Here is a 24,763-nt window from a genome sequence, read left to right as displayed (position 1 = left end):
GGGATTAGAAATACTGTAGTCCATAATTAGTGAAATTTGGAGTGAACAGGAAATGTGAAGTTGCCCATGTAAGATGGTCTGACTCAAAAACTCCCAATGCAAGAAATAAATAAACAAACAGCAACAGCACCAGAAAAGATACAGCTGAAAGAAAACTTACTTTACTTTCATTAATGACACGATTGGAAGGTTTTTCTTTCACTGAAAGAACGCAGCTAATTCATTACGAGCCGAACAAGAAAACACAAGTTCCCAAACGTGAAAGGAAAAATAAAATAAAATAAAATAAAAAAAAACACGTAACTTGTTGACCAGTGTTTTTGAAAGAAGCACAGAGAGCCTGATCCCAGCTTACCTCAGGTCAGTGGGGGGAATATTCAGCATGAAACTTTTCTGACTTGTTTCCCAGAGTGTTTGGAGGAGCTGAGCGGATCCAGGGGCTGAGAAAGTCGGAGTTTCCAGTAACGCTCTCTCTCTTTCTCTCTGCTTTCTGGCAGACGCGCTCGGATGGAGATGTCTTGGGTTGCTGACAGAAAGGCGACACTGTTATCCTCCTTCATGAGCGCTTTTCCGCGGCCTCTTTTCCCTCCTCACAGTCACTTTACGCGAACGGTGACAAAACTGAACCCCATGTTCGACTATGGAGTCCCGAAAAGCGCCCTGGAGCTGGCTGCACAGCCAATGCGGGAATGCGCACCCCTTTCTCCCCCCCCCTCCACTCCCTCCCTTTCTCCAGTCTGTGGACCACCCCGAAACAGGAAGTTCGCTTTTTCTTTTTCTAAAAAAAAGAAGAAGAAGAAGAAGAAGAAGAAGAAGAAGAAGGAGGAGGACCACGCTTCTTCACTTTCCCCCCCACAAAGTTACCAGTCTCTGCTTCATCCCCTCACACTCATTGATAAATCACTCCTCGCCTTTTTTTTTATTCTATTTGTCAGAACAAATCCATGTGAACCGACACACTGAGTTATATTAGGACATGGCAGCGTGCATTTGTTTAGAAAGCGCGTGCACGGACTCGGTGAGGTCTATGCAAAGTGCGTTCCCGTTTGGTAATGGAGATAACGTTGTCTATAAATGTGTTTTGTTTACTTTAATGGTGTAACTTCATAGCAGCCTCTCGGACAGCGTGTGTGGCGGACTACGTGTGGAGATGCTGCAGATTGCTGCGCCCTGCCAGCCAAATCCACCACAAAACCTGGACCGGAGTCCAGTCCGCGGCTCGGCACGCGGACCAGGACACCTTCTTTGTGTTTTATTCAGATTGTATTCACACTACAGGGCATACAGGGTGTCCATAAAGTCTCTTTACAGCTTAAGCAAAAGGCCACTGATGCCATTGAGACCACTGATGAGGCGAGCATGGCAAGAAATAGAGTACCATCTTGATGTGCTTCATGCAACTAATGGTGCCCATGTAGAGGTGTATTAAATGAGGCAAAAAAAACTTCAATAGCTACTCCTCATTTTGGAATCATTTCCACACATTTGTCTGTTCATTTGGCTTTGTAATACATTTTTAAGTTGTGAAGAGACACCCTGTATAGTACATGACACACCGTAGGAATAAATAACATTATGTGTAATATCTTAAATTAGTCAAGACTGAATTTGGAAATAGACAACTTTTCAACTTCCTTGGTACATATGTATAATAGGGTGTAAAATGAAAGTGAATTGTATGGTGTGTTGAGCGTACTTTATTTTATGGAAAATGAAAGGGAACTCATTCAATGTTCAGACGGGCAGGAAGTGACGCGGTAGCGTTTGCTAAACATTTTAAACTGCACTTGTATCTGTTCTTTTATCATGTTGGATACATAGAATGTAATCTGTGACATGTTTGTCAACAAATCAACAATCAACAAAGTTGTTGTCAAGTGTTCAGAGAAAAATAGCATTTCTTGCTCTTTCAATTGATTTTAATATTAAAGATGTGAACATTTCTGTGCTACTGTCACTGAATGATTACCTCTTTTCTTACATAAGTATAAGAAGCTCTGCCCATGTTTCCTTCATTTGAGAAGTCAAAATGTCTTTTATTTCATCTTCACCAACAGCATCAATAATACTCACAGTCTTTGTCCATATTTGACGATATGGCTGTTAGCTGAAGCCTCAATCCAAATGGTGGCACAGAAGGTTTGCACATTGGTGAATTATTGCCCACTTAAATGTTTTGAATTGAATTGAACTGATTGCCTGTGGTCAGATAACTTGCATTCAGGCTCATCTCAAAGTAAGGCAATACTGACTGTTGTGATATGCAACTGCTCATCCTTGTTTTTCCAGCCGGCTTTTTTTACAAGCTTTGGTTGGTTGTGGGTTAGTTGGTTTCAGTATTTTGGTTTTTCTGTCTGTGTTATTCATCATTGATTTTTTTCTTTTGTGGTGTCTGCAATTCAGCTAAGAAACTTTCTGTTTTCTCTCTTTAAATGTATCTTATCAGGAAATAGCAAGTGATAGTGAAACATGACAGAAGTATGAAGGGATCTGATTGCCTTTTGTGTTGGAAAGATGCCAATGGGACAGAGAGGATTTATTTTTAATGAGAAAATTTTGTCTTTATCTTATATCATCCATAGCTAATAAACACTTTTCTACTGTATATAGAATTCTGAAATGCCATTCATCACCAATCCAGTACAAGAAAATTCCAAATAAACAACCAGCGTCGCCTTTTTCTTGGTAATTTAGAATAATGAGAAGTTTGAATGGAAATATTTGCTCGTTAGAAAGCAGAGATCATTTATTTGAAGCTAAGAGCTATCAACAGTAGATTTATGGACACGTCTTATTTTCAGATTGAATGTTGAAGTATATCTAACATTTTTACCCACGAAGACCACAAGGTGGACCAACAGGTCCATCAGGAACTAGCACCATGTTGCAACAGTACTTTCAGTAGTTTCACGTTTATCATGGGAGTACATTGTTTTGTGCTCCTACAGTCAACGTGATTCAGCCAAACATGAAACCGTTTGGATCACAGGATCACGACTTTGTCAGGATTTATCTCTCTGTTCATCATAGAATAGCATGCATCTTCAGCATGAAGACGTTTGAGTTTAAATTACCAGTGAGTCAAAGTCGGAACAGTTGGTGACCTGAACTGAGCGTTGGAGTCCATGCAGAGTTCCATGAGAACATGCGGCCAGAGGTTAAATCAGATTTTGTCAATGAGAGTTGTGGGCTTTAGTCCCAGTTTAGCTGCTTCTGTTGCAGCCAAGCAGGGAATTCTTGGATGTAAATTGGCCCACAGATGCTGGAACCATATGCTTCATCTGATTGCAGAGAGAATCCCACACAGGCTTCACTTGAGATTATCAATGGGGAGGGATTACAAAGGTGAAACAGAAAATCCATTCAGCCTAAGCATAGATCTTCTGAGTGGTCTCGCTGGATTGTCTAATACCTGTATTTTGGCTGTAAACCAAAAAGGAAAACATTAATACATGACCCTATCTAAACACTATGGAAACATTGAATTTGGCAAAATCTCTTACAAAAAAAATCAAAATCTATAGATTTTCTTTATTTATTTATTTATTGTCTAACAAAGGTATTTGCAGTGATAAAAGTTATGGAATCTGGATCTATGAAAGAATTTGGCATTTATCCATATAACAAGTTAAACTAGCTCCTTGCAGGTTGCTTACTAAAAAGGAAAAATACCTTTTGTATACAATTCACAGTTTAACTGAAAGTTAATGAAAGTGTTGTATGGGTGAGGTGGAAAGTAAAGGAGCATCTAGCATATCAGGCCAACAGAGGATAGACAGGAACGTGCATGATAGTGCAGTGAGAAGGAGAGAAAGCATCTGTCACTAAGACTCGGGGCAGCTGGACACCATTCCTCGGTGCAGCAAAATCCACAAAATCTTTTACAGGATTTGTTTTTCCATTGCAGATGGCCCTTTGCACATGTTTTCTTCTCATTGGTCCGGGGTCCCGGGCTGAAAGTCCTGCAGCTCTGCAGGTACTACATAAAAGGGTGCTCTGTGCATGCACTGGGTTTCTCCTCAGGCCCTCACACACTGAATTGGACAGACAAGACACACAGAGGAGCAGGTCTGCATGAATGCTCTATTCCGTCGGTCTCTACTGAGTGCACAGGTAAGCGATCCAGAGATTGCATTTTAGTTAGATCAAGTAAAATGGTGTAGAGGGAATTTTACTGCAACAGCTTTTCCAATGCATTTACAAATTTCAATATGTTAAATCTGCAGCCAAGATTGCTATTGCAATGTATATTTATGATGCATACAATATGTTGCAGTTATGGCTGCAATGGAGCACTTCTATGTGCCATATTCATTACTTATCTACCATGCAGATGAATTCTGTTTGCAGAAATATATTCTGATCTGCATTTGTCTACACATACAGACACAAAAATTACAAATTAGACTGCAATATTTGCTAGTTGTAAAAACATGTCAAGACTTTGCACTAATGTAATAAAAATAATTGTGTTTGCAGTCATCTTTGCAACTATTTTGAGCTAAATGAAAACACCATTAGTTTAATTTAATTATACTGCACAAGCATCTAGAAGTCTTGATTTAAATTATTAGTTTTATTTCATATAAACATCGATCCAATTGGAAATGGCTTTAAATTTGGCTGAACATGTTGTATATTTGTCTGCAAATAATTAGGTATGTTTTGACACACAGTGGTCCTGTGTTAGGTCCTTATAGAATACATGCAGCCCCTAAAAGGTAACAAGGTTTAGGATTCAGTGTACTCTCACAAGTATCTCTTTGCCTTCAATTTAATGCTATTGATTTTATTAAAATGGACACAGCCATTAGTGTGTTCAGTTGCCTCAATTGCTTATTATCCATCACAGGGGCTTCACCAGACTGTTAAAAAATTATACCTGAGCAGGGCCAAGTAAGGCAATTCTAGTATCCTTTTTTCACTGTTTTTATAAAGGGTTAGAAAAAAGTTACATTCACACATACACTAAGATTTAACATATTTTTTGTATCATATGATATAAATATATAGTAATACCCTTTTGTGATTTACAGCCACTCATATATTGTTGAGTGTCTTTGTAGATATTATTTAAAAAATATCTAGAAAGTTTAAAGATCTATATATAATACTATGTATAGATATTTAAATATTATCCTATATGCAGCTATGCATTCAGACATTTTGCATGTCATTATAAGTTTTACTAGTTCAGGCTGTTCCAGGTAAACTATTATGAGCACTGTGTGGTCAAGACATTTACATACGCATCAAAATACGCAAACAAAAAGAGCATTTGCTACAATATGATTTTTATTTCAGTGCAACCAGTTCTGTAATAATTCATTCGTTTTTTTTATTTTAATCCAAGCAATGTAAAAAGTTATAATTTATTTCTTCTTTTGAGGCAGGGTTGTTTTTGAGTCACGGTCACCAGAGGGCAGCATAATACAAGCCTGATGACATGCCAACCCACTGCTTACTACTTACAGTATCCACCCATTCACAAATCTGTTTACACACAGGCTGTTGTTTCTGCAAGTGCCAAATTCTGTTTGTTCATAATATAGTATACAGTATATATATATATATGTATATATATATATATATATATATATATATATAGAGAGAGAGAGAGAGAGTGCAAGGCTGCTGTAAATATTACTTACAACGATCACAATGTACAATAATTATGATAATAATTGGGTCATGCACATTTATAGCTATCTATAAGATACTCAAAATTCTACAGCAAATCTTGGTTGTTCGCTGCCACATTACACTTTGACATACAACCTGATTGGATGGCTGGTGCTTAGTCTCCCTGGACAGAAATAGGCCCACACAGGAAATTGTGTGTGGTAAGACCTGAGTGAAGGTTAAGGTGGAACAGGACTGTGACATTAATTCCCTGACCTGTACTGATGCAAGTGCCTGCTGGATCATGAACTATTTAAATCCAGCAGCCCCTCTGCTCAATGAAACATTTCCAAAGTTGTTGTTGTTGTTGTTGTTTTTTTAAGATGCATGTAGACTGCATGTACAGTATGAAACATTTATTTACACTTTTTGGATAACAGCGTATGAGACAGCTAGTCTTCCAGGAAATCATTTACTGTCTAATTGCATCTCAGGTGACGCTGAAACAAGAGGAAACATAGCAGGCAGGCCTTCAGGTGGGCTGTATAAACAAAGATCATCTGTCATAGAAGGGCACTTGGCGCTTCCAGGTTATGATGTCAAGTGCCTGATTACTTGAGACAAAAAAAGAAAAAAGAATGGAAAACTTTGTGTATCTGTACATCTGATCTAAAACACAGTCACTGTCACTAAACAGTGTCCAATATGTTTAGTCAGGCTGATAAAGGACGCTGAGTGTGTGCTCCCATCATGCCGTTTACTGCCCCCTTTTGGCGGCAGCAGGGCACTAACCCTGACACCTAGCTTGTCGTCCAGTCACAGTGTTTTGTCCATTTCTGTGGACAGGACCCATCGCCGAGGACCCCGCGAGGACCCTGCTGCGCATGCGCATCGAGGCTCGCTTCAGCGGTTCTGCTACTAATTGCATGCGTAATACGCATGCGCAAATGTGGAAACAAAGCGCCCATTAAAACTTCGTCAGCTAGTGAGGCCGCCGAAGACTCTGAGTGATCGTCAGGTTGGAGGTGTTAAACAGGAGGCCCAGCTCAGGCCACAGGTTGTGTGTGCACCGAGCAGGGCCCCCTCTCTCACACCGTGAACCAGGAGAAGCTGAAGGAGGAGGAGGGTTATCACATGTATAGTTAGCTGTGCAATATAAATGTTCATACTGCACATTTGTTGTATTGACTGTCAGAGTAATGATGAAACTCCCTCAACGCAGAGCTGCATCATGAGGAAGGATGTCCAGGCAGACCTGAATTGAACTGCTACTATCGTTAAAAGGTATGTTTCAGTTTGATCCATATTGTTGTAAACAAGTGTAGTGCACAGTGAGTTTTGTGTGTGTGTGTGTGTGTGTGTGTGTGTGTGTGTGTGTGTGTGTGTGTGGTTGGGGGGGGGGCGGTCTGCTTGCCTACTGTGTTGGAGATATCATGTTTAGCTAGATGAATAGCCTGCAGTTGTTGCAGAGGACCATTTAATTTTACCACCCTAGCCCTGTTTGCTTGACATCTGATATGTGTCAAAAGTACAGACAATAGCTGTTGACGTGCAGTGTGCGATTCCCATCGGGACTGTGGAGTAACAAAAGGTGTGCCCAAAGAGCTACTTGAGTCAACTGATCCGTCTAGCACTTGCCCAGATTCTCAAGTGCCCAAGCTGAACTTGATACACAGTATGGATGTTAGATTGTTGAGATTTTGGTTGTGGAGGCATGGAAAATTTGAATTTGCAAATTTGAGCTTCCTTATCAGCCTGACTAAGTTTTTGCCGATGATGAAATCGGCAAGCAGGGTTAGGTCCCATGTTGGGATGATTCCAGCACGTCATTCTTTAGACATTGTTAGACCATTGTTGGTAATTCTGCAGTGTGTTAGCTTTTGACTCTTGCTGTGCCAAATAGTAAACCATGAAACCCTTTTTTCCAAAGCTGCTGCCCAAGGTTCCATCGGCATCTCCAGGCCAGTTGATTGCCTGTTGACAAGATAAGTCAGTGCCTCTCTCAGAGTGACACAAATAAGGTACGTATGTTCATCTAACGGTCGATCATATGAAAAGAAAAATAAAAGCAACTAAACATATTGCACAGTTGATACAAATTCCCTCATCTTAGGATTTGTAACTCTTTCTCAACTGTAGAAACAAGCAAGGGCTATGTCATTTGCCTTCGGAGCATACTCCAGCTTGTGCTGTCACTTATTGGAGTGTTGTTCATGTTCTTGACCATTACGATCAGCCAGCGTACCAGGAGCACTGCAAAATTATCACCAAGGAGGATCACAACTCAATGTTTTCCCAGAAGTCAACAAGCAAGCCCTGTTCTTTAGATGCTTTTTCATGCTGAGTCCTCCCCAAATTGTGTCTCAGAGAGTTGGCCATGTGTTCCTTCAGTAACATACCTGTAAACACTTCATTTCATACTTACTAGACTTACATGTTGCCAAAGACAGTCCTCAGTGTGGGACTGTAACTAAAACAGAAGTGTAGAAGGTGCCATGATTTTTCTGTAAAGCATTTGATTGTGCAAGTCTTGAGAAAAGTTGGATTTTAGTGTTTGGTAAGCAAGTACTCCAAAGTCTGCTCATACCTAAAAATGCAGTTGTTTAATCAAACTACTCAATTTGAATGCTTGATCTTTGGGACCTGTTTGACAAGTACAAGTAGTGTTTCAGTTGGCTACTGCACCTTTAGTCTTCTACATAGGTGTCTATGCACCAAATAGCATGTCACTGGGACACGAGCAAAGTTTTAAATAACCCTCAAGACGAATTTTCTCATGTATGAATTGGGCCACCTGTGGACCATGTCCAAATAATCAGCCCCAGATATTGTCCTTGGTTTCCCTTTCCCAAATGCACCAAACAGAAAATTGTCCTTGGTGGATAAACTCTCATCTATTTAGGCTTACAGTAGGTCGGTGCTTGAGGAGAGCGTGCAGGAGCCAGGGTAGAACTATCACTGGCCTGGTGTACATTCATTGGATAATGACCCATTGTTTTCACACATGGGTTCAATCACACACTGCACAAATTTTGTACAATGGAGCTGGAAGGTAGAGTCCATTTAATGGGCAACCAACTGATTCAGGCATTTGCATTCTCTCACCTTTTGGCTAATCTCTAGATGCGTTCATGGTTTAAGTGCATGGATGAAGGAATGCACCTCACTAGTTTAGTTCGAGGATTTGCTTTGTCTATAGATTCAAGACTATTTTGCAGGGCAATGGTGCGTTGACACTGTCACAATCTTTTGGTTATCCTCTTGAAATAAGCTCCCTTTTCTCCCTTCCATTACAGCACATAGAATTTTTGAGCCAGAGTCCACACTGCAAAAATATAATTTCAATTATTATAATAATAATAATTATTATTAATTTATTTTTATAATTATATTTTTTTTAGCAAGCAGGGGCTTGAAATTCTGACGTTTCTTAATCACTACTAAAACATAGTCAGCATGCTTGAATAGAAAATTCCACTTTGGCAAGCCTGGACAGACTACCTGCTCATGACACCTTCAGAAGGAAGACAGTAAGGCATATACAACTGAATCATCCTGGTGAAAGTTTAACCAACAAAAAAACAGCCTCTTAACATGTGAACATAGGAAGAAGTAGTGCTGTTTATTTAGCCATACTTACTCTACTGCCCAAATTCAGTTACTCATGTAGAAATCATAGAAGATGACTTAAACCCCATTCTTTCACTCTCTCATTGCAGAACATATTTTGGGTTTGTGTTAATGCATGCGTATTTCCAAAAATCTGCTGTCTTTCTGTTCAGTAATAAGATAGACTGCCTGTTAAATTTCGGTATTATTGAGACTGTTTAACAGGATTATAATAAATCCTAACCACCAGTGGCGTCAGTGAAGAGCTCAGACAGTCTGAAAGACAGTCATACAGTAAAAATTAGCCGCAGCTTCATTACCAGCTTCATTTTCACTGAAGTATGAATCAAGACAATAAGTTTCGTCCCTCCTGCTGACCAAACTGTAAGTAATAATGACAGCAGTCACTATATTATCAATTATTCCTGACATCTTAGAGCTGTGCTAGCCAAAAACCCGAAGCAAGGTGTTCATGGTACTACTACAGATACAGATACAGTCTTCCAGATATAATTTTAAAAAATCTGGACCGCCAATGTTTGAAAAGGAATAACAAAGACACATTTTTTTCTTCCTTCATATGAACTTTTTATGGCAGATTAGTTGTGACACATGTTAATATTATTTTCTGTACTTTACAATATTGGATTCTGAGCTTCTTGTAGGCAAACGTGACAGGTAAATAGCACGATCACAGTAAAGCAGGAGTACGTTTAATTGGATTTTTCCTTGTAGTAAACCAAATGTGTGACCCTCGGACCTTTTACCTAGACAACGCCACCCTTTGGCAAGAACTAAGAAGTTTGAGTCTGATGCTGAGTCAACACTGGTTCAACACTGGCAGCACAATAGCAAATCCAAGATCTTGATAAACAGACCCCCAAATACATTTATTAAAAGAAAATGGCGTTAGTCTTTCTAGGTAGAACAACATTTTTATTGAGGTAATATCAGTTAAAACGCTTGTATCTTTTCAGTATCTTTTCTCTTCAGTCAGTGGAGCAACACTAACAGAGAGATCATCAGAAGCTGTAGGAGAAGTGAAATCTATAACAAGCGGACCATGGAAATTTTATTTCTTTATTGTGCATATTTATTCAAAGTATTTTTTACATGTTGATTTTTTTTTTTTTTAAGAATTGATGTGAAACTATTCAATCTCTATATGTATTTGCTAGGCTAAGAGCAAGTTACGCTTCAAGATTTTAAGATGAAGGAAAAACATTTTTTTCTAATTATTGATACTGTGTAGAATGTTTGGATTTTTACCACCTAATTTCTATTTGCAAGACACCGGAAATAAATTAAATCAAATTTGTCGCTCCACCCTCAGTTCACATTAAGAACGTAAAGTATTATTCGACAACAAGACGAAGAAGCTGTGAGTGATGTAAGGCGGAGATATAACAGGTAACTGGGTCTTCTCTAATGGGATTATCCAGTGGATTTAAAAGTAACTTGAAGTGCTTCTTATGCTACAGCAAGAATACAGGCAGCAATACAAATCTGGGCCGTTTGGAGTGGTTCTCAGTGTTAGACAGGGGTTTTATGTCCATAATTTACATTTGAAAATTTAAAGCATTGCATAGACACTTAACTGATTACTTTAAGTACCTGAATTCAGTGTTTCAGAAGTTTAAATATATTTTTTATATTCTGTACTCTTACAGTCTACATTCCTACAGAACATGTAGACCACTGATTACCAATTCATTGATATTTAATAAATAATGGAAATATAAAACGCCATTAACTGTACAGCACATTTAACATCTCATTGGAAATTTTCCAGCACTCCCTCTTCACATTTACGTAGTGTAACAGCTCTGTCAGTTGGCTAGCCTACATTTTAGATGGGTAAATTGAATAATTGAGCCTCTCCTTAGGGATTTCATTTGACCGAGTCAACAGTAAGTCTGGTGATGCCTATACATTCGAAGCCAAACTCACTTTTTAAGTGCTTTAGCTGCTGTGTATCTGTGTAGTAGCTGATTGTGTGTTGCCCACATGATGATGATGGTACAGGTATGGTGAAAAAGCTTTCCTATATAGGGGTGTCTGTGCACTAATCGAAACACAGCACATCACACTGTTGTTTCCTGTTTACCTGAAGGGCACCTGGGGTAAGGAGAGGGTGAGAGTAGTCCCCCCCCCCCCCTCAGGTTGTCCTCTCATGATATTCGAAGAGACGACTCTGACTGACACCATAACCTTCCCTGGAGGATTTGCGGGATTGTGAGTAGAGTCAAAGATTAGGGTTTTAGTGGCACACAACAAGCAGTGGGTCTGTGGGTCAGTGTGTCAGTATATCAGTGAGTCAGTAGGCTTTTATTTTTGCTAGAGTAGGTCAGCCATTTCCTTTCCATGAGAAAGGCCAATGCAATTTCTTCCTAATGTGAAAGAGTAGTCACCTCCTCACATGTTAACACCAGACTGTCATCATACTTTTGCTCTGAAACTGGTGCACTTGCAGCCACACACTCCCAGCGCTTAAATTTTTCACCCAACATCTACAGAAAGACTTCTGGCTTGTTGGAGATGTTATGGAAGGCTCCCATCTGATGAGCCTCTACTGGCACTTTTTCATTTTGTTGGTGTTCTTATCTGTGGCTCATCCACTCCTTGTAAATTAGTACACACTCCAGTGGTTGTGATACCATGTCACCATTCATGCAATTACAGAAGAGGGAACCATGTGTCATTTAAAGGCTCTGTTCAACAAATCTGCTGCAGTACTGAAAAAGATCAAAGAATAAAGGTGTCTGCCCCTGAAATATTTATGGTCACCCAAACACTTCGGAGTTAAGTAGATGTTTTCTCGTGTCATTATAAGCAATGAAGTTCTTCACATTAAAATCTTCAGTCACTGAGGGGGAAATATGAGTTTTCACTACTACTTGGCTACAGCTAAAACAAAGTGCCTGAAATAAAATTTCTATTGAAAGATTTTGATTTTTCTTATTTTTTTTTTATTGATTCATGTACCGGTCTTTCCAATGAATTGGTGGCAAAAAGGATATACGAAAAGAGCTCAATTTCCCGCACAAACATTAGAAAACGTGCCATTACCATGTTGTGCTGAAAATAAAGGTAATGCCACGCAGGAATTCAGTGAAGGTGTTTGGCACTTGGCAGTCTGTTTTCAAGTCATGTATTAGCTGTTCAGGAAGTACTTGTTAGCTATTGGCTAGTTAGCAATTAGATTATATTTTGCTGCTGTCCGGCTGTTTGGTAACTGCTCAGAATTTGATGCAAGGTGTTGCCAAGTCAAAGCATTAATTTTGTTCAGCACACATCCTACTCCTTTACAAGATGTAAGTTCAAGTTCACCTTCAGAACAGTTCAACATAAATCCAGAAGGGGGTGCCCAGTTCCAAGACTTGCTCAAAACTACTGGTGAAAACAGTTAGCTTTCCCATCAGTTTTAGACAAGAGATGGCTGTGTCTGCTTTCAATCTTCATCTATTTTTAATTACTTATCAAACCATATCTAAAGCTGTAGGTAGACCTGATCACCTCCGTCGATATTGTAAGTAGCACCATGTCTGGTGCTGATGGATACATATATTATTCAGTGGTTGTGGTAAGTTTGGTTAACTAGCCGTCAGTCTGCAGGCACAGTAAAACTTGCTGAACCACAATGTGAAGCTAATCTTCCTCACAAGCAGTTACTTATTTTTCACATAGTGCTAACTATATGTGTGTTAATATATCAGTCCATTAAAATCATCATATTTCATATTAATGTCCAATTTCTTGAATGATAATCATTCATTCAGCTTCTCTTGCTTATCCGTTACTAGTTACAACCACTCACACTCAGACCTACAGACAGTTGCGAGTCACAGGCAGAACATGCAAACCCCTGCACAGAAAGGCCCCAAGCCTTGGAATCAAACCCACGACCTCCCTGCTGAGAGGTGCTAACCACTATTTCACAATGCTGCTTGAATCATAGTGTGAATCACTATCCAATCATTGTGTAATGCAGGTGTGATGTATATGGCACTGGTGGGTCTCCTTATAATATTGTCCTGTAATCTTTATTAGATGTGATGGTGAAGTTGTCACAGGAGGACTCTGGCCACCAACATGTTACACCTGACACTTACTGAACCTTTACATTTGTTGTTTGACTGAACAATTAATTATGTTCACCTTAGCTGATGTATACTCAGTTTGTATATCTGCATGATTGATTCTGAAAGCGCTTTTTTGGAGACAGATCAACCTATATTTGTAGGGTTTGTTGTTTACCATCAGTTGCTAATTTTATTTTATACGTATGGTGCTCTGGACTGTGTGTAAGTGTAACTGGGGAAGAAAAAAATAGTTTGATTTGTCACGACTGTCTCTTAGTATGAGTGACAATGGTTTACACCTTGGGTGTCTGTCTGATTGCTAATTTTAGATCTAAGTATGAAGGTACCACTCCAAGATATAACAACGCCAGGCCACACGTAACTGCTGAGTTAAAGTTGACATTTTAGACCAGCTCTATAGACGGCATAAATAGTATGAACAGCCTGTATTATCTTAAAAAACATTTTTGTGTGCCAGACTACACTCAGACACTGATTATAGTCCATTTTGGATGGTGAAACATCAGCACAGCTGTTGGCTGTACAGGGGGAGTTGCCAAATTTTGGGCAAAAGGAACATTAATACATGACTTATCATTTGGTTGGACACGTTAGCGATTGTGATAACAGATCTTTAGGATTTTAAAACATGGATGAGATATTTATTTATGCGTATCCACTTGCTTTAGTGTGTGTATTTCATGATTGAATGAATTTTTGTGCGCCATAATTATGTGCAGTCATGTGTTGTTGCATTAATACAAGATAATGCATATGTTTCCCTCTATTTACGTACCTATTTAAAGTTCAAAGGATAGTGACCTGTCCCAAATGCATGATGTGAAAATGATATGCCAAGGGAATGTAACAACTGTTTACTCACCAAATACAGACAGTCCATAAAGCCACTTCTACTATTTGTATGAGCAAATACAACCTTTGCCTTACAGCCAGTGCCCATGTGATTACATGGCAGGCGCCTTGTTTCATATACTGGCTATAATTGGGAAACAAATGAGTGTTTTCACATAGAGAAAGTGTCATTAACAAAGATGCATATCGATTGGTGCCATCAATAGTAACTGTAACGATTACTCTGTCTGTTCTTACCTGGTGTATGCTGTCGCTGTGACTAAAGAAAGCGAAAACTAGGTTGATTTGAAATATTAATTTATTAAAAATATATTTTAACTGTAATCATGTCAACTCGGTACACTGAGAAAACTCTGCTACCATTTAATTGCAAAACAGACAGTTCATTATATATAGAATATGGTATGACAAAAAAAATCCTTTAATTTGCACCGGTTACAGTATCCAGAAATTGTTGCATCACCTGTGGGCGCTGTAAGTATACACAATACCACACATTTAAACACAACAAGTTCTTAAGAAAATAAGCTGACTGACATTTGCTCTCAGTGGACCTATTTACATTTTAGGTAGTGTCCGCCTGAGTTTTAAGTAATAGGTTTCAAATAAAATTTGCTCTAAAAATACAGTAGGGTGATAAAGTGCATAGTATGTTTTAGTAGAATGGCACCTCGATGTCACATCAAGTCCTGAGACAGGAAGTGCTTACAAGATAAAATGAACAAAGACAAGCATTACTTTTTTTTTTTTTTAACACAAGCTTGAACTCTACAGCAATAACCCAACTGAATCTTTTAGAGTCAACAGAGACAGTATTAGAACAAATTTGCATGCTATTTGGTCAAAAATATAAGGGAAGATGTTTCTTATAACAACATAAAACTTAAGCTGTGAGTTGGTAAATCTTTCCGACATGAAATTATACAATTTGTGTTTTGACAGATGTCAATACTTGGGTTTTTAACATTATTTTCAGTTTTAATAATTGGATATCACTATCCACTTGATGCTCCCCCTTTGTCTCAGGTGTTTTTATTGTGGTCTGTAGTGAACTCATAGTTTATCATCAACACCATACTTTATCTCTAATGATATTATAACTGATGCACGCCTTTTTAAATCCACTTCACTTGATCCCTTTCCTGCTATTGGCTTACCACTGTATACACTCTGAACAATTGGGATACATAGATGTTTTCAAATTTCCTGAAAATGATTAACAGAATATCTTTAGTTGGAAACATTTAATTTTACATCAGCCCAGAAAACTTTAGACTTTGAGAGATATAAATGCCAACGTGCAACAGCACATGCTCACTGACCCAACTCCCTGATAGACCTTCACATTACCTGACACTGAGGCAATAGAGGCAATGTTTGCTCATGGTGCTGAAAATGATCCTGGGTTCAGATGCTGTCAGTTACCCAACTGATTAGCCGACTTGTGTAAATAATACAGTGGAGATGCTGATTAAGCATATTTCAGTGTAGATGCAGCCACGATTGCGCTCACTCAGTGAACAGGGCAGATTTTACAAGCTGGTTCAGGTGCATTTAGGAGAAGTGTAATTATCAGGATTCAAATACAGTATGAGCATTGTTCCACAGGTCCAAATAAAAAGATTCCATTAGTCAATACTTGGAAAAAAAAAAAGTATACTCAAGCATTAAGTGATACTCCAGCATTTAAACTTGTTTTAGTCAAAGTAACGAGATGCTAAATGTCCAAGTTGTTACTTTGTCATCACGAGTTAAGGGAGAAGGCACACTTTAAATCAAGAGTTGCTTCTATTATTTTTAAAGCCTTGCTTTAAAATGGTAGCAATGAAATAGACCAAATATGATTTATCATGAAAATACAACAGTTCCAAAAAAATAACATATTCCTACATGTTCACCAAGGAACCACATGGGAAACATAGAAAATGTGTCTTTAAATCACAAAAAAATATAGAAAAATTATGTTGCTTCTGCTGGCAATTGATGTTTGACATTTCACTGCATCATTGAACTGAATCTAAGCAATTGTGCAAAATAAATAAATGACATGACAAAAATGAAAAAAGAGAAAGGATTTACACAACAATCAAAATAATCTTATGGGTGCAGTGTAATCTCCATAAACAACTCTTCAAGGTAGTTGTGAAGTCGGGCAGACCTGACCTTTTAGAAATTAAACTCTCATTATTTATGGTGCCACGAATGTATCTTTATGTGATAAGCTGTTTTAATCTTTCAGTCAAATTCATGAAGTGATGCTGGAAAATGAGCTAGTATGTCTTGTGCAGAAAAGTAATGTAAATGTTGCCAGACGCGTCCCCTCTGTTAATAAAACCACCTGATTAACTATACCATGTCTCTTGTTCCCTGACCTTTATGTGCATCCGCAGGACTCCACTATCATGTCAGGAACATCCATTTTGACAATGCTGTGCTGAGAGTCAAAGAAGACCATGGAGAGTGGCTGGCGCTCAGTGGGAACACAGCATGAAGTTGTAGCTGTGTTGATGCCATTAATCTTCAGCTGGCTGAAGACAGTAGCATGAAAGGAGGATGCTATTCCTGGAGAACCGGCCAGATGTTGGGGACACTGACCTATGCAGTAGTTCATGTGGTAGCCCTCTGGTGCAATGATCCACTCATCCCACTGTATATCCTTGAACTTGATGTAGAGCTCTCTCTTGCAGCACACGGTTACTTCGTCTCCACAACGCAACGAGCGCTTCCTGAGCTTGTGTTTTAAGTTATCGTCACGGAGACGGACCTGGGCCACCAGGAAGGGCTGGTATGGGGTGTCAGCAGGGCCATCTAGGGAGCAAAGGTTCTTCCCATCTTCATCACAGCTCACCTCCAGCCGTAGTCGGCGTTTGCCGCCGTCGAGGAACGCCTGCAGGGTGCGGGTGATGGGAAAGGTGTGCCAGTTACTCTCCTGGACCTCCAGCATCTTTTCTAATACCATGGTGTGGTTGGTGCCAGACGCCCCATCATCTGCAGAAAGGAAAACTCTGGCAGGAAGGCGGGAGTCCCGGTGAGGGTCCTTAGAGGAGCGAGCATATATCCACAAAGAGGACTGGAGGACCTGGATGTTCTGCCCACGTTCCTGCAGAAACTGGAACGTAAGGCTGAGGTTGGCTTCATCACTATCTGCTTTCTCATCTGTGGGTCAATGACAAATATAAAAACAATACAGACAGTTAATGTATTGGGCTTTTTTACAACAGCAAAGGGAAAACCAATTTAAACCACGCACAAATACAAGACAAATCATTCTGTTTCACTCATTTAAACATTGGAACTTATTAACTGATTATTAAATGATAGGTTTGCCACATAGTCAGCATAGTCATTTGCCAACATGGTATAAACTAAATGTTTAAATCTTCAGGGAATAAACGGATGAAACATTGTAATCATAAACCTTGATTAAAGTGGAAAGATGAGGAGTTCGTGCGCATTTTGCGCACCCATAGCGCACACAGAATGCACCCAGGGAGCTTTTCTGTGCCATACAGACAAATAAACAGATTTATGTATTAAAATGTAAATATCGAACTTACTTATATCTGCAAAGCTCACTATTTCATAGCCTTGATCTTTGGTAGGTACACTGTTTTCTAACTCAAGAGTACCGTCCTGTCTGACGTGCCCCGAGTTCAGCTTGCGCAGCGCAGTGAGCAGCGCGGCTCTGGGGACCATGTGTGTAATGTTTGGTCTCTCTTTCAGGTGCAGCTTCTCTAAAATCTGCTGCTTGGCGATCTCTATCATCAGCTTCTCCTCCGCGTCTTTCTCCATGGCCGGTAACCCGCAGGACGCACAGCCCGGGGAGCCAGTGACCCAGAGACCCTTCAGGAACAAGGTGGCCAAACACAGAAGAGAAGGGAAGACAAAAGACGGCGCCATCCTCGACCCTGAAGTAAATAAATGCGTATCTGTGCTAAAGTTGAGCGAAAAATAAAATAAAAAGATCTTCAAATCTTTTCCTCTGAGTTCTTTCGATGCCACAAGTCTTCAAAGTGTTGTCAGAGGTCCTTGCTGGGAGGTAGGCACAGTGAAGACGGCAGCCGAGAGAAAGCAGTGGTGTTTCACCCTCCTGAGGTTGAAGATATCATCGGAGGTAATCCACCAAAACTAGTGACACGTTGGAAGGACGCACCAATGAGCTCATCGGGACATCGGGAATTTACTGGCACAGCATCTGTCCTGCTCTCAGACAGACAAACACACACGCACGCGCGCACACACACACACACACATTTCACTCAAAAATCACCGCTCAGAGAGAGGTCGCCCAGAGGCTCACAAAACCTCCGAAACTTCAGCCAGTGTGACACACCTGGGGCAGGCTCAAACTCGCTGCTTAGCATAAACATGATCATTTGACTCAATTTTCCATATTGTGTTACATTTTTTTTCAGCGTGTAACAAGGTTGTCACCCTCTGTGTCGGGACAGGTACTTCTTACTCCCCAGTCGTTGCCCTGCCCAGGGCGGCTGGGCATGAAACACAACCTGACATCATTCTTCCGATCAAAGTTGAAATTCAGTGCCCTTTAACCCAGTGACTGAATCCTCCAGCGTAATCGCCTCCATACAATTAAACTATAGTTGAAATGCACTGAAGTGCTCAAGGCTATGAGGCGGGGACCACAATGTGGTATTTGAAACACGTTTCGTCTCGTTCCCGTGTGTGTGAGAGAAAGAAAAAGAAAGGGAGAGGCGTAATCTCCCATCCTATTTCCCATTGAAGTCTTTTGTGTTTGTTTTATTCATAATGTAAAAGTGAACACAGAATCATGACTGATGGACTTCAGTACATCATTTTCCTCAGTGACTGTGGCTGCAATAGACGCAGGCCTGCCACACACAGGCTGACTTTCATTTAATTCACGAGCCAACGATGCTGCAAGGTGCTACAAAGACATATTTAGTTTGTATCTCGTTTCAACAAAGCTACCAAACTTGTATAAAGGTCCTTCTCCAACTCAGTGGGAATATGTAAAGGAAATCAACATCTGAAGAGAGACACGGCTAAGTTAAATGTCAATAGTCCAATGCTGAGCACGTGGCCACATATCAGATATTAACAATCAAATTAAATGTAACATAATATATGTCAGTGGTCCATGCAGTGCGTGCATGTTTTTATTCTTTTTTATCAGTGTACTGGATTCAATGCTGAGGCCTCACTTTGTCACTGAAGTACTTGCCTGCCGACGTGTGGGGAATATGAGGAACTACAATAAACTTTATCGGATTAATTGTGTAACTAACAACTAAGTAAAGGTAATTGTTTGTTTGGCCAACCTAACCATAAATTATTTTACTAAGGATTATGGAAAATACAAGGCCATGATTTGGGGCCAATAGCCAAATGATAATATAAGTAGTTAATTGGATGGATTTGACCTGGCATGTGGGGGATACTCTGTAGTTTGGGAAGTCCTTCTTTTATTTATAGGAAGTATCCACATAAAGATATAAATAGATTTGTGTGTCTTTAGTTGGAAGACAACATGAACAGCATTCAACATTCATTCGGGGATTCAAACTTTTGATTTTAATGCAGAACATTAAAGAACATTAAAATCACATAGCCTAACTAGTAAACGCAGCTGTAATATAAATGTACACGAGTGATATTTTCGCAAAACGTTCCCCGACAAAGCATTTGGAGAGTCAGTAACACTTGACGGTGTTAAAGTTTACAGTATCCTGAACGTCTCCCTGCGGCTGTGAAGTACGCCACTGACGTAAACTGTCGGTGTGGGGGAGAGAAGAGGAAAAAAAAAAAAGAAAAAAAAAAGTGACGCTGACACACTCACACAAGCCGGAGCAGAGAAAGGGGGGGGGAGACTAGCGTTTTGTTTCTTTTTTCTTTAATTTGTTCCCCTTTTATTCTTTGGTGTTTTGTTGTAATTTAGCCGTGCTCTTCCGACAGATTGGACTGCCTCGCTCTTCGCCGCCTGCTGCTAACCGTTGCCGTTCACGCCGCTCTCCCCTCACGCGGCGCTATTTTGACAGTCGGGGTCGCGGCGAACCAACTCAAGCTAGCAGCACCATTATATTAGCATCGGTAAGTCATTCGGAAGGCTAGCTGGCCGTAGCAGCCAGCACCTGTTATTTTATGACCTGACAGCACTGGTAGGGATTTCTAAAAAGGTTCACTTCATTGTGTGTGTGTTCTGCTTTGTTGGCTAACCGGTCGTAGCACAAACCGTAAGTTTTGTTGACGCCGGCCAGCGAGCGTACACGCAAAAGAAAAGGCTAGCTAACAGGCTAGCTTCGGCTAGGCTAGGTGCTCTAGGTGGCTAATTATACTCGCCGGAGGAAGCAAGCTAAAGCTGCGAGCTAGCTATTGTTAGCGTGTGGGCAAGCTAATATTTTCAGTCAACTGCACAGCCAAGGCTTTGACCACACTGCCATCTGTTCTCTACAGACACAACTTGAAGGAATCTGCACACTCAAGACGCAAAGCCAGCGAAACGGTGAGCTGAAGCCCCGACACGACTTGAGTTGATTTGATATCAATGATCCCTGATCTTTGATTAGATATGTAACGTAACGTTAAGCACCATCTTTAAAGTCCGCGTTCACTGTGCCTGAGTCGAGATGGCCATGTTAAAATTTTATCCCTCATATCTTAACTGAGGGTTTGGACTGAAACTCGGTGAGTGGATGCGTGACCGAAGTGATCGATTATTTGGTTAAATCTTAAGGAAGTCGTTGAACAAATGTTCTTTGTTTCTTTTCTTGCAGTTAAGGTTAAAATCCTCCTTAAGAGGCAATAATATAGTAACTATGGATGTTCATTGATGGTGAAAAACGATGACAAACAAAGTGTTGATGTTGATACAACTAATTAACCTGAAGTTACAGATCCCCAGTTTGCCTAATGAATCGGTGATGGTGGAAGATTAAGTGATTTGATCTTAAAGTGTCTTCATATAAAGAGAGTAGACTCCTAGACTTTGTTGCTTGGAAGCTTTCTTTACTATCTCCCTAATTCAGGTAATATTTACCATTTTAGGTCGTTGCTAATTGAGGCATTATTCTCCCATAGTTTATTAATATTATTACAATTATTCTTGCAGTAGATTATTCTGTCATTCACTCATTCTGTGTTTAAGTCTATAGTTTGCATGAGTGATGAGGATTAATTGGAAGCCAAGAATTTGGTAAGAAATCTTTTACAGATGTCCACTGCTGTGTCTGTTTAACAGTGTTTTTTTGTTTGCTTGTTTTGCTCTTAAACTGAAAATAGATAAGCCTGATGTGTCAAAAAGGTGGGTTGATGGCACAAACTGAAGAGAATGTGGTTCAAACATCTGATCTGGGAAAACATAAACATTCACATCAGTTGGCATTGATCCGTCAAATGATGCTGAGTATTGGCGGATATAGCAGGCATGGGCTACATATATAGTCATGTTTGAAATTGGGAGATCGAGTTGAAAATATTCCAATATGTCTGTTCCTTTATTGACTCTTCTGAGTTAGTTCAAAGCCAGGCATCCCTCCTGAGCAATTGTACATTCAAAGCCTTGATCCACTTTGATGATTCCCATTCTACCAGATCTGACCCTGTTGCAGGTTTTTATTTTTAATTTTTACATTTTTTTGCATTTGTGCATTGGGCCTTGATCTTTCCTTATTAATAGGCCAGTTATGGTCATTGGCTCTATCATTGAGAAAAAGCATATTTATACTATAAACTGATGGAGGTGAGTCATTGAATCAACAGTCCATTGTTGCAAAAGCCAGCAGTGGGAAAAATTGAGTAGCTTCCTTCTTTGTCAAATTGTTGCCTCCTTTCTACCCTGCAACTTTTAGTTTTTTTCATTACAGAAAATATTAAATTGTGAAATGTATATAACTTGTTGGGAAATCACAATTCTTAGACTTTTTCACCTCGTTATAACAAATGAGGGTCTCATTAATTTCTTAGGTTGCAGGATGTATGTCGATAAACAATTCTTCATTCATATACCAGTAGGACATGTAATCTTACTGTATTCATGTGCTATGATCAAAGATTTATCCAAGCCGAGGAGGCTGAAGCGATTTTAATGTTGTATTTTACTGGGGTATGTAGTTGAACTAGACAGCTGTAATCCAATAAGACATAATCACTGCATTTATATGTGAGACAGGTATCCATATCGGTTTTTGTTTCTCAATCTCTGTTTCCAGTTGCAGAAGCAGAAGAGTGGCTTTTTCTAGAGAGATTTGAAGAGCTATTTATAGATCTTTACCAGCGCACCAAGCGTGGTGCTGTTGCTCCTGCTCCTATCTCTCTCTCCTCTAAACCACTCCTGTTTCTGTTTCTCACCATCTTTTTTGTCTCACTTATTTTCCTGTTCTCTGCTTTCTGAGCTATTTTTCTCTGCATGCTTTCAATTGAAACCTCCTAATTTTTGCCTTCATTGCTTGCTTTGATGTAAATTATTGATCAGAGCAGAGGGGAGGTGACTGGTTGCATCGTTGGAAGTCTGCCCTCTGATTGGGTATAGGTGCCTGATTGACTTCAGTGCCATTGCTGCAAAGCTGGAGGGTTTTCACATGATACTTCAAAGACAAAAGAAAACACATGCTGAAATTCATCATCAGATTACAGGGTCCAGACCGGGTTTGACAAACATCTGCTGTATTATTTAATTTTTTAAAGCAGATGTGTTGATACTTTAAGAGCAAGGTTCCATTGACAAATACAAGTTTAGTTTTATTTATCAAATTTTGTTGAAGCCAAAATAGGCCCCATTTAACTCATGCTGAATCACAAGTTAATAAACAAATGGTTGTGTCCGAACATTGTCATATTTCAGTGAAGACCTGTTGTGGGTTTGTTGAACTTTAATTAGCAATTTACACCAGTGTTCCTCAATAGCTTTGCTTCAGTTACACTGTACACTTTGCTGAGTGCCTGTAGAACTTGCTAGGTGAAGGTGAGGTGGCCATTAGCAGTTTATCTGTGGCTTTGGCTGTTGATCCCTTTTCAGCTCCTCCTCTTTGTCCTTCCTGCTTGCTAAGCCTTTTGCTGTCTTGGTTTAACATGCTGCAAAACAGGGCACTGAGCTGCCAATACAGAAGAAGCTGTTGGACATGGATCGAGTAATTAGGTGGCATTAGTGCGTGCCGCCACCTCTATTCCTGTCATGTGACCACCATTGGAAAAACCCTTTTCAAGAGGCATGTTAGGATTGTCGACTCGTTAGTTGGTTTCTCATTTTAACTTGATTAAAGAAGGGCAGAAACTCTGCGCTAAATGCATATTATTAATATGTGTTCTTTACCTGCGTTTGTTGTGCAGTTTCAAAACTGGTGCTAACCACTGAGCCATTGAGCTGCCCTTTTGCTGTAACAATTTCAAGTGAAACATACTTTATACTCAAAATAGATCAAAGGGAGACTATTGAGATGCACCTGGACAGATATGTACAGATATGAGAGCATCTCTAACCCAAAGCTGAAGGAGCTTATTTTTGCTTATTTCCATGAATCAAATCTAAAACTTGTTAACAATGTAAATTTCAGACATTTTTTTTTTGTGACAAATTCAACAACTAAAGTGCTTTTACAGGCATGTAGGCCCATTTTTTTTCATCAAACTGTAGCAATTTAGAGCATTTTAGTTCCCTGGGAAATAAAGATTTGAAGATTGCCATGTTTAACTAAATAGTGGTGCATCCCACCACCCGAAAAGTGCATTTAAAGAAACCAAGATGTTGAATTTTATTGTAGTGGTAGGAGCTGAAAGTTTTTTTTTTTTTTTTTTTTCCTTTCTGAAGACATGCACATCTTGCAAGATAGACATAACCAAGATAAGTATATGGGCTCACAGATAGTGGATTTAAAACAATGAGCAAACACAATAAGCTAACAGATTTCTTCCTGAACAGAAATTTGGTAAAGTGTCAAATGTAGTTTGGCAATATTGTTCGGGAAAATTACTATAAATATCCATCACACTTGATAGTAGTCACTATCAAGACTATAAACTATAACCATCTATGCCTTTACTTCCTCAGTTGAACTTCTTTTATTGATAATACCTAAGTGTGTTTGAACAACTTGTCCACCATGTAAATTTTTTTTTCACTTAATTCATTACTTTGGAGCCAATCTCTTTTCCACTGGATGGCCATGAAGTGTCATTTTCCAATCATAATGGTTGGTCTTTATATATCAGTATTATTTTTCTTGTCCTCTGTGACCACAACAAGACTAAAGGAGATGTATCACCTGACAAGAAATGGTGAGAGTAAACTTGCTTTGAGTATGTGTGTGTAGGGGGGGGGACCCCCACACATTTTCAGATCATTGTTACAATGTCTTCACCTGGACAGAGAAACATCTAGGAAATAACATGGCTAGCTCTTTTGATGCAGGTAGTAGTTTTCACGAATTCTGAATTCATCATGCCCTTGTGTATTGAAAAGATTGATTTACTAGGGCTAGGGTACTACTTCCTGAGCTTTCAAAGACTAATTTGATTATCGTTACTTAAATGTAACAGAAAACTGGAACATTGCCTAACTAGGTTACACATCTGTCTCTACAAATTCTGCTAAGAAACCAATA

General features: G+C 39.5%; 3 protein-coding genes across 5 annotated transcripts in view; 1 reads left to right on the top strand and 2 right to left on the bottom strand.

The window, feature by feature from the left end:
- Positions 1–682, bottom strand: part of gli1 (GLI family zinc finger 1) — a 44,261-nt gene extending 43,579 nt beyond the window's left edge. Inside the window, exon 1 of the mRNA XM_029502192.1 lies at positions 356–682. The gene's annotated coding sequence lies outside the window, so the exon portion shown is untranslated. The remainder of the gene's footprint in view (positions 1–355) is intronic.
- A 14,242-nt stretch (positions 683–14,924) lies between these two features.
- LOC115043760 (inhibin beta B chain) lies at positions 14,925–18,473 on the bottom strand. Its single transcript, XM_029502442.1, has 2 exons — positions 17,744–18,473; positions 14,925–17,342 (listed from the first exon to the last, which is right to left on the bottom strand). The coding sequence occupies exons 1-2, from the start codon at positions 18,084–18,086 to the stop codon at positions 16,561–16,563; spliced, it is 1,125 nt and encodes a 374-aa protein (XP_029358302.1). The 5' UTR covers positions 18,087–18,473; the 3' UTR covers positions 14,925–16,560.
- A 1,527-nt stretch (positions 18,474–20,000) lies between these two features.
- The window catches only part of r3hdm2 (R3H domain containing 2), a 44,327-nt gene continuing 39,564 nt past the window's right edge, over positions 20,001–24,763 (top strand). For all 3 annotated transcript variants that reach the window (XM_029501942.1, XM_029501940.1, XM_029501941.1), the window contains exons 1-2: positions 20,001–20,258; positions 20,622–20,670. The gene's annotated coding sequence lies outside the window, so the exon portion shown is untranslated. The remainder of the gene's footprint in view (positions 20,259–20,621; positions 20,671–24,763) is intronic.

The sequence above is a fragment of the Echeneis naucrates genome, chromosome 5 (assembly GCF_900963305.1).
Source record: "Echeneis naucrates chromosome 5, fEcheNa1.1, whole genome shotgun sequence".
NCBI lineage: Eukaryota > Metazoa > Chordata > Actinopteri > Carangiformes > Echeneidae > Echeneis > Echeneis naucrates.
This window is presented reverse-complemented; position numbering and strand designations above follow the sequence as displayed.

What these genes read in the sequence shown, in the direction of transcription:
- LOC115043760 (XM_029502442.1), bottom strand. Translation starts at nt 18,086, where the DNA reads ATGGCGCCGTCTTTTGTCTTCCCTTCTCTTCTGTGTTTGGCCACCTTG. An exon ending in AGTGAGCTTTGCAGATATAA is followed by an intron (nt 17,343 to 17,743) that starts GTAAGTTCGATA and finishes ATTGACCCACAG; the next exon opens with ATGAGAAAGCAGATAGTGAT.